The 9,999-nt window shown below is 61.2% G+C and overlaps 1 protein-coding gene across 1 annotated transcript; it reads right to left on the bottom strand.

The window, feature by feature from the left end:
• Positions 1–4,692: 4,692 nt before the first annotated feature.
• Positions 4,693–9,564, bottom strand: CBX4 (chromobox 4). The gene is made up of 5 exons (XM_064522865.1): positions 9,339–9,564; positions 9,175–9,218; positions 8,305–8,370; positions 7,436–7,502; positions 4,693–6,871 (listed from the first exon to the last, which is right to left on the bottom strand). Exons 1-5 carry the CDS (start codon positions 9,405–9,407, stop codon positions 5,537–5,539), a joined length of 1,581 nt encoding a protein of 526 aa, XP_064378935.1. The 5' UTR covers positions 9,408–9,564; the 3' UTR covers positions 4,693–5,536.
• Between the last annotated feature and the right edge of the window lie 435 nt (positions 9,565–9,999).

Genomic DNA, 9,999 nt, shown 5'->3' with positions numbered 1-9,999 from the left:
TGTGCTCGTCACTATGGAGCCTTTTTCCTCTTCTCGGGAAAACGTAAACAGAGCAATGTCCTTGTGGTCATCCCTTCCTGACACAGATCTTCTACGAATCTGGTCCGGATCCAAATGATCTTATCTGCGGAGGAGACTGAGGATTTCCTACCGCAAGGCATTTTCGACTGTTTAGATCAGAGACGGCCCCGTGGCGCGGACGAGGCGAGGGAGGCTCTGTGGGTCCAGGGCAGAGCCGAGGGAAGCCTTCCTCTCCGCACTGCTTCCACTCTTCCTCATGCTGCTGCTCCACGTCGGCACTCGAAGGCTGCTCCCAACTTCATCCTTCCTGCAGCAGCTCACCCGGCCGGGAGCCCTGCCTGTGGAAAAATCTCTGCAGCAGACGCAGTAACATGGGGCAAAACCCACCCGCTCCCCTCTCGGCACCCCCACGCTCCCGAGGACAGGCCACCGCTGCCGAACCCGGTCCAGCCGCGCTAAACCTGGGGTCCCCTCCCCGGCGAGGAGCTGACGCGCAGCTCTCCATCGGCAGCAGACTGCGCGGGACGGCTGCAGCTGCGGGGCAGGTTGCGGCCTCAGCCCGTTGCTGCCAGCACGCAGCGAGGGCTCCCGCAGACGGGCCTTCACCCTGGCTCGCAGAGCACCGTCTGCTTAGCTACCGTTCCAGTTTAAATAGTTTATTGCAGCCAGCACGCACCAGGCCAAACTGCGCAGCGAGGGGACAAGCCTGGGCCAGGTCTTCCCCACCACGTGGCCGGGGATGCTTTACCTTGTTTCTGGCTTTCCCAAACAGGACAGAGAGGGACCGAGGCCACGGCACGCAGCAGTGGAAGTCACGCAGTCAGCTCCCTATGGGCCACAGGGATGGGACGGAGAAGAACAGGAAAAATAAAAGATCCCCCTGCAAAATGCATGTGGTGACTGGCTAGAGGAGCTTCCTCCCCCTCCTGCACATGTTAATGAAAGCGCACAGTGCGCACTGCCTCGGGAAACCCTCCACTTCCCACCGCACAAGGCCATTTGTACCCCTTCTCCACCAGGGAGAAGTCTCTCCCTCATTCCTATTTTGGATCCTGGCATCTTCCCCCCAGTCCCCGCAAGGCTCTTTCTGATTCTGAGTAAAAAACAGAAGCTCCGTATCGCGTATTTATCCAACAGCCTTCTCCCTAAAGAGGATCCTCATCCCGTAGATGTAACCTCTCCTGCAAAGCCTCGGCCCATCCCGTGCCGGCACCCCGGGTGCTGCTTTCCCGTGGGATACCCCACCTCCCGCGCACCGCGGGGCGGCGAGCACACCGATGCTCCCCCGACTGCCGGCGGTGATCCAGCACGGGGCCACGGCAAGCGCTGGGACGGGGTTCGGCTAGGAAGGGCAGGCAGCGAGGATTCACACGCTGTTAATGGCCCAAACACGCAGCTATCACCGTGCCAGGGAGGGAAAACCCGCTTTACAGAACAAATGTGCAGTTCCTTCTCTCCCAGTACAGCGGTGGCCGTGCATAAATGGATGCAACAGACCCTTTTAGAGGAGCTAAAACACAAACATAAATTCTCCTTTTAAATCAGCAAATGTTTGTCTGGAATATATCCAAACCAAAGAGAGGTTAACGCATTCCTGGGAAATACATTAAATGCAGCGTACACCCGTTCTTCCTAATGGAGAGCGGTGACGGTACAGCTCATCCTGGACCACTTTGATAACCATTGGAGCCAGAGTGGACTTCGCATTAATTTTCTCTGAAACAGACATTTAGGTTTCATGCACTTAATAGAGCAAGAGCATGGTATAAATAAGTAATTTATATCCTAAACACTTCATTTTTCTCAGCCAATTGGCGTAAAGCAGATGGAGAGCGTATCTTTTAAACCAGTAACTACTTATCACACCTTTCACTGCACAGGAAGCTGCTGGAGTTGTGATAAACATGATCAAACTATTAAAGTAAGAAATATCTGGCTATGTGGTTTCCGGGAAATGGTGCCTCAAACAAACCACAGCTACTGCCAAAAGAGACAATATTTTAGGTGCTTCTGCAGCTAATGGAGCAGTGGTGAGTGCAGGGAGAGGAAGCTGCAGAAAGCACACACTTAGGGGAACACACTTAGGGGAACATTATTTCCTTAAAGACTGGCAACACAGTACAATCCATTTTTTTAAATGTTAATGAGTTAAGCTAATTGTAAACCTGCAAACAGCTAGTAATTGTTAAGAGTCTCACACACCCCTACAGATCAGAGGAGGCTGCTGACCCTGTTTGTGACAGCAGTGCTGCTCCAGCTCTGGCCAGGAGTCTGCAAGCCCGCGTTTAAAAGAGACATCCTATTATTTGTGGGAAACCCCTTTGGCTTCATCTACCTTTGTCTGGATACAGAGAAAGTTGTTATTTTGCACACAATCTGCCCCAGCAGAGAGCCCGCCTGCCCGGCCCCTTGCTTCTGGACTGGTTCCTGCTGCTGCCTGTCGAGCAGCACTTCCTCTTTCATAAATCACATTTTGCATTCTGAGCATGCGTCTCTTCTTCCATGCCATTTTTGTTTTCAGATAACCATTAGCTTAATTAATCAAGGGAAATGCATGGTTTCTGATTGTCTGCTCCGCCAGCCAAGCCTGGGACGGCAGGGAAACGCTGCTTACCAAAGCGTCCCGGGCACGGCGAGGGGCCGGGCTTCACCTGCGCGGCCGCAGATTTCTGCCCTGGCACCTGCGAAACCCACCCGCCGCCGGAGCTGCCGCTCACACAGTCCCGGTGACACGCAGAGCTGATTAAAACCCTCTCCAGACTCAGCACAGCTAACAGGCAAAATGTTGATTTTAATCACAGTTTACCTATTTCCACTTGCTCCCTGCATGTGGGATTAGATTATTAGATTTTGGGGTCCCCAGTCTCCTCCATACAGGTGGGAAAAATCACAGCCGCTAAACACACACGGCACGAGCTCCCGTTGCCTTCGGAGCACCAACTGAAACAACAGACGATCCCCGCTGCCAGTTTTACCTCATCCACACTAAGAAGTTGAACAAAATAACTGTGATGAACCGGTTTTATGGCGTAAGCCCCCACGAGCATTTCCACCACGGCACAAACCCCTCGAACAGCAGAGTTCAGCTGCATCAGCACAAAAACGATCGCTCTGCAACAACACTATCCACGTTCAAGACTGTTCCTTCTCGACACAGGTTCCCATGGCTGTCCAAACTGGAGAAAACAGCATCCACACACAGAACCATTGCTTTTCCTCCGGTTTGACCAAAGCTGCCTTGGAAAAGCATCCTGACCCAGGAATGGGACCATCTATACATACACTGAGGCTGACAAAGCTCAGGCAGTTATAAATGCAAATCAGTCCTCGCAGATGACACCTGGCTGGATGCTGCCCATCTTTCGGCGGATACTACGTAACCCTCAAGGTTTGAAATGAGACGGTTGCCAAAATGACACATATTTGTTTAATTACAATGAAGCCTGGGAAGACGAGGTAAACTCAAAAGGTGGGCAACACAAGCTGGAGGGGATTATTTTCGCTTTGAAGAGAAGAGCACTGCCACGCAGCTGCTTGGGGGCTCAGGCAAACGCCCATCGCGCCGCAGCGGGCGGGGGGACGAAGCCCGCAGGGCACGTCACCCACCCGCCTGGTCCCTCCGGGCAGAGGTTAAGGCACACGGACGGGGCAAGTCAGGTACGTCTCCAAGCAGCTCTAATACAATTGCGAGGTCCACTTCACACAAACCGGTTCTGCTGTTCACAAGCTTGAGCTCCTGCACATACACATTAAACTGCAGTGACAGTATTTCAGCTAAGATCTTCCCTGGAAAATGGAGAGATCTGCCTCAAGCAAGAGCCTGAAGACAAGCCAGGCTGCCAATGACGCCAGTTTTGCAAGCACTAGATTCAAAGGAAAGTCACTACATGAACACCCGACTCTGCCTGGAAGTGTTATAACGAATAACTGGTCAACTGGGAGCTTGACAGGCCGCAGACTGGGTCCTGCATCCCAGCTGCACGCGGCCAGGCACCAAGCGCCCAGGCCTGGCTTGCCACCTTCCTGTGAGCCATTTTGTAAGGAATTAGGCCTGCACAGTGTATGAAGTTAAATCTAGCGACTGTTAATCTAGCTCAGGGACGTCTGCGGCCTTATTTGTCAACTCTGGACCGTCTTGCTTTCTGAAGAAGTTCAATTCCTCTTCCAATCACGGTCCTCCCCAAAGCTGTGAATAATTACACCGGAGCGTCAGCTCGAGACCTCTGATAACTAGCAACTGCCCCTTCATCGCAGCCACCTGCATTTCCAGGAGCCTGGCAGACCGGCTGTCTCACACCTCACACAGCTCGTCCTGCTTTAGAAAAGCAGGAGCCTCCACCTCGGTGGCTCAGGGGAGCAGGGAAGCCCGCGACTACATCAGGTGCAGAAGCACGCGCTCTGCCGCCTTGTCGTCTTCTGGGGAGGGCGCCAGGAGAAAACGGGGTGGCCTTTACGCGCCGCAGACTGCAAAACGCCCATCTCTGCCCTTTGGGGGAAAAGTCAGAAATATTTTACGTGCTGCTTCTGTCCTGCGAGAGACAAAGTGAGCTCTGCATCTCAGGTTCGACTTAACCTGCAAGTACCTGCTCCAGGGCACCCCGGCCACTGCTCACCCGTGCAGAGGCTTCCTCCACGGTTCGTAGGCAGTAACAAATGCACTCCAAATCCTGGTAGTTTTTGTAAAGGTTTATAGTCCTTTGCAATGATTGCATGATACATTTCTTCCCCCGTGACACAGCCCTCGGACCAGGAAGCGCCGCTGGCAGCTCGCGCTCCACCTGCGAACAGCCGGGCTTTGCAATCCGATCTACACTAGCTGCAGAACATCAAATGCACTTTCAACATCTCCATTTAATATTTACATTCAAGCAATTAATAATTGGAAGCTTATAGTTTAGACATTTCTAATAGCAGCAATTTCTATAATAGCTTGTTTAGCTTTAGATAACGATTTTTTTTTTGCACATAGAAACACCACATGTGTACAGTATCAAAAAATATATACCGGGATGGTCCTGCAGGTTGTAAGGAGGGCAAGGGAACGAGACTAACAAATGCTCCATGGTTAAAAAGGAGAACAGAAAATATTCGTTTGATATAGTTTATAAGGTGATCTAGGGACTCCATAAATCTAGGCTTTATATTTCATTATATAAATACCTACAAATAAATATATTAGCATGGCCGGAGAGAGGCCAGCTTTCAGCTCAAACAATACATTTCAATAACACCACGTACAAACGGGAGCAAGAATCACTCGACAAGTTAGCACTGTTAAAATATAATACTATGCAACTCTGAGTAACTGGCAGGCCCCATCCCGGCGCGTCCCGGTGCCGGAGGTCCCGGGCAGCCGGCGGGAGCAGCGGCGGGACCCCCCGGCGGCCGCGCCGGCCCCCCCGGCCGGGTCGGGCTCTCCCGGCTCCGGGCGCGGGGCGTCAGTAGCGGGAGGGCGGCCGGGGGCTGCGCCGCGGCGGGGCCGGTGCCTCCCATGGGGAGCAGCCGCGGGCCCACCTCACACCGTCACGTACTCCTTGAAGGTCACGGTCAGGCAGTTTGCGGTCACGTCTGTGATAATTATATTCCCAAAGAAGGGCTTGAATTCCTGCAGGGACTCGGCCTCCTCCTCCTCCTCCTCCTCCTCCGCGGCCTCCCGGGGCTGCGGAGGCTCCGCGGGCGGCTTCTCCGCCGGCACCAGCGGCGCCTCCGGCTTCACCTGCGCGGCGGCCGGCTCGCCCTCCGCCCGAGGCTTCACGCAGCGCAAGTCTATGGGCTCGTCCAGGTCCGAATCCAGCAGGATGACCTCCGGCGGGGCGGGCGCCGCGGGCCGCTCCGGGGCGGCGGGGCCGAGGCAGGTCGGGGCACTGATGCTCCGGGCGGTGAGGCGCTTCTTGCCCGGCTCCCTGTCCCCGTGCGGCTCCGAAAGGCAGCGCTTGCGGGAGCTCGGGCTGGAGAGGTTCAGTCCCATGGAGGAAGGGCTGTGCTCGTGCGCAGGATTCAGGGACCAGGGCACGAGGTCTGGTTTGGTGGTGAGCTGCAGCGGCTGCTCTGCAGGAGGGAGAGGCAGCTCCTTGGCCAGGGGAGTCTTTCTGGGGTTCTCCTCGAGCTCCGCAGAGGGCTGCCTGCCCTCACCCTCCGCTTTGCTCAGAGAGTTGCTGCCCACCACCCTTTCCTCCCCTGGCTTCCTCCAAACCTCCAGCTTCTCTTCCCCACCCTTCTTAGGAGTCCTCTCCTCCGCAGCCCGCTTCCGCGGTGGCTCCCCAGACTTGATCTTCACAGCCTGCATCCCGTTCTCCATGTACTTGCTCATGACGATCACGATGCGCCCGTTCTTGTTTTTGTTCTTGACGATCTTCATCTTGCCCCCCAGACCATTGCTGGCCACCCTGTCCCGAGGGGGTGGCCCAGTAGCACTCGACAGGTTCTTCTCCGCCCCGTTCTTGCTCTCTGCAGACAGGTTCTTGACGGGGCCCAGCAAGCTTTTGGTGGGGCCGTGAGCCCACTTGTCTGCGTGGGAGACCATGGGGCTCTTGGTACTGTCTAAGCACGCCTGGCTCTGCGGCTCCTTGCTAGCGGGCTGGTAGTGGGGCTCGTACATCTTGGGGTCTGGCTGGTAGTGGTGGTGCTTCTTGCTGTTCAGCTGGTAGTAATACTTCCCCTTGCTGTGGGACTGGTGCTTCATACCGCTCTCCTTGCCGTTGGGCTGGTACTGGTGGTGCTTCTTGCTATTGAGTTCATACTGGTGCTGCTGGCTCTTGCCGGAGGAGCTGAGGTCCAGCTTCGGCCTGTTGTCCACAGCAGGGTCCTGCAGCCCCGTGAGGATGTTCGAGCGGCGGGCGAAGGAGGGAAGCTGCAAGGCAAAGCCAGGGGCTGAGGTTAGCCAGGGACCCCGGACAGGGCGCAGGTGCTAAACGCTGCCGCAGAAGAGCTGCCTGTCCGGGAGCTCTCTTTACGGGACGCTGCATTGCGGGACGCTGTGTGCTTTAGCAGACAGCCCTGGCCCACGACACTTACAGGCTGTGCATTGCTCCAGCTTAATGAAGCAATAAAAAGGAAAAAAGCACCCTGCAATCAGCTGTCTGGGGCCATGGAGCGAACACGGCACCGCAGCCGCAGAGCTGCTTGCAGGTGGCCTGTCAGTCCCGTGCGCAGCCCTGGCTGAGCGGGGACCCGGGTGCAGCGGGTCTGCACTGCAGCTGGGGGAGGGAGCGAAAAGACGCAGGCCGCTCCTGGGGCTGGGACCGATGATGAGCTCGGAGCGGGGAGCGGGGGTCCCCTGGGCCCTGGAAAGCCCAGGGCTCTGCGCGCAGCTCCTCGGCATGATGAAACCCACGGAAAGAGGCTCCCTGGGGACAAGGCTGCACCGCAAACAGGCCGCGCAGATGCGGGGCGCCGGGCTGCACCACGCGTTTACCTGCACGACGAGCGGCTTCGGCTTAGGCCCCCGCTTGCGGTATCCCATCAGCTGCTCCTGCCGCTCCCTGCGGAAACACGGCCGCGGTGAGGCCCACGGAGCAGCACGCAGCCCCACGCAGGGGCACGCAGCCCCACGCAGGGGCACGCAGCCCCAGGGACCCCGTGCCGAGCGGCGCACGGCACCCCAGGGCACGCGCCTCCGAGTGCCGCCGCGCTGCCAGCGACCCCGTATGGGTGCAGGGGGCTGGGTTTAACGGCCAGCGCGAAGGAGGCGGTGGCAGGGGAACCCCCGCAGCCAGGGCTGCCGCAGGTGCGGAGCCCGCGCCGGGGCGGCGGGTGCTGCGGAAGGGGCGCGGGACTCGGACGCGGCCGGCACGCGAAGGCGGCACGCGCCTCGCCAGGCGACTTCCCCGCTCTCGCCTCCCGCTGCTGCAGCGAGGGGCTAAAGTTTACAGTTTGCGCCAAAATACTACAGGAAATAAATGCACGGAAAGGAGAAAAAAAAAAAAAAGAGCCAGTTCGAGCGCAGCAGCAGCAGCAGCAGCAGCAGCGCCGCCTCCTTCACTCGCAGGCATCAAATCCGCGGCCAGGCAGGACGCGAGGCGAGGCGGCGTGGGGGGAGCGCGGCGCGGGGGACCTTGAACCGGAGGCGTCTCCCGGCAGCCCCGCGTCGCCCGCCCCGCCGGGGCCGCGCCCCCGGGCCGCCCCGGCCCCCGCCGCGGCCCCGGGCCTAACGTGCCGCTCCGTGACGCATCTGCAATTGCACAACCGGGCACGGGCGAGGGTGCCCCGCGCCCGGGGCTCTGCGCGGCTCTGCGCTCCTCCTGCGCGGCCCGGCGCGGCGCGGAGCCTCCCGCCGCCGCTCACCTGTTCTGGAAGGCGATGAGCAGCCTGGGGTCCAGGATGTTCTCCTCGGGCTCCCACGTGTTGTATCTTGCAGGGGGGAGAAGAGGAGCCGTCAGGCGCCGCGGCCCCCACGGGAGGGGCCCGGGTGCCCCGGCCGGCCGCTGCGCGGGGCCGCTCGCAGGGCCGGCACGTTGGGCCCGTCTCGGAGCGCGCATCCAGGGCTCGGGTCCCCGGGGGAGGGGGATGGGCAGGGGGGAGGGGGGGCACGGGGACGGAACTGTTTATTTAGCGCAGTTATTATTCCGGAGGAATTCTAAGCATGTCATGATGAAATTTTCCAAATCCCCTTTCCTGGACCCATTAAAGCGGCTCTAGCGCGGAGGAGGGACCCGACCGCGGAGTCCTCCAGCCCAGCGCGGCCCCCTCCCCCGCCGCCCCCCCAGCGGGCACTGTCATGCAGACCCCAAATACTCCGCAGCAGCCGCCCTCGGCTCGCGGCCGGTCCCTCCGCCGCGGCGGACGCTCCGCGGGGGCAGCCGCGACCCCCGCGCCGGGCTCCGGGCTGCAGGGGCTGCGCCTTTCATTTTTGCAATTATTCCCCCTTCCCCCCCGCCCCCCCCCCGCTCGGTTCTGCAATATGGAGCCTGGCTCCCGAGGAGGGAAAGGGGGAAGGAGCCATTTTCTGGTGCACATCAGCCGCCGCCTGCCTGCCTGGCTCCGCTCCCGCCGCCGCCGGGCTCCGCCGCCCCGGCCCCCCCCGCCCCGCCGCCCCCGCCGGGGCATTTCGCGGCGCGGGAGGCGGCGGGGAGGGCGGCGGGAGCGGCGGCGGGAGCGGCGCTGCCCGGGCCGGCCCGGCCGCCGCGCCTGCCCCGGCGCCCGCTGCGTACTCACTTGGGCGACCAGCCTCTCCATTTCACCAGGTACTCGACTCTGCCCTGCGCCGGGAGCAAAGAGACGGCGTCAGCGCGGCCCCGCCGCCCGCCCCGGCCCCGGCCCCGGCCCCGGCCCCGCCGCCCGCCCCGGCCCCGGCCCGGCCCCGCCGCCGCCCGCCTCACCTTGCGGATCCGCTTCTTCTCGATGCTCTCCACGGCGAAGACGTGCTCGCCCACCGCCGGCAGCTCCATGCCGCAGCCGGGCGTCCGCGCTGCCCGCGGCCGCCGCTGCAGCCGAGCGCGGCCCCGGCCGCTCCGCGCCGCCGACCCGACAGACACTGAGCGGCGGCGGCCGCGGCACCGCAACCCGTGCAAATCCCGGGGCGAGACGTCAGGGAGGCGGCGCCTCCCGGGCCCGGCTGCCCGTCAACGGCGGGGCCGGGGGATTGGCGCAGCCCTGCCGGGGAGCGAGGCGGGGAGGGGGCGGGCGGCGGCCGGGGAGGAGCGGCGCGGGGGGCGCGGGGAGCCCGGCCCCCGCCCCACGCGTGACTCAGCACGGCCCCACGGGCCCGCGGCCGGCGGGGGGTGGCAGAGCCCGCGGGGCAGGTGCGCCCCGCTCGCTGCCCCCGGGGGGGCTCCCGGGAGCGCTGGAGGGGCCCGAAATGCGGGCGCGCAGCCGGAGCCCCCCGCGCGGGATGCGCCAGCGGAGCGCGCAGCGGGGCGGGCAGCGGCGGGCCCGGGGTGGGGGCGAGCCCCGGGCTGCCGGGGGGGCCGCGCCGGGCTGCTCCTCCCCGGGGCCCGGGCGCGGGTGCGGAAGCGGGGCGGGTGCCCGGGCGCAGCCGCG

Source organism: Dromaius novaehollandiae, chromosome 18 (assembly GCF_036370855.1).
Source record: "Dromaius novaehollandiae isolate bDroNov1 chromosome 18, bDroNov1.hap1, whole genome shotgun sequence".
NCBI classification, from domain to species: domain Eukaryota; kingdom Metazoa; phylum Chordata; class Aves; order Casuariiformes; family Dromaiidae; genus Dromaius; species Dromaius novaehollandiae.
Note: the sequence above shows the minus strand (reverse complement) of the source record. Positions and strands in the feature narration are given on the sequence as shown.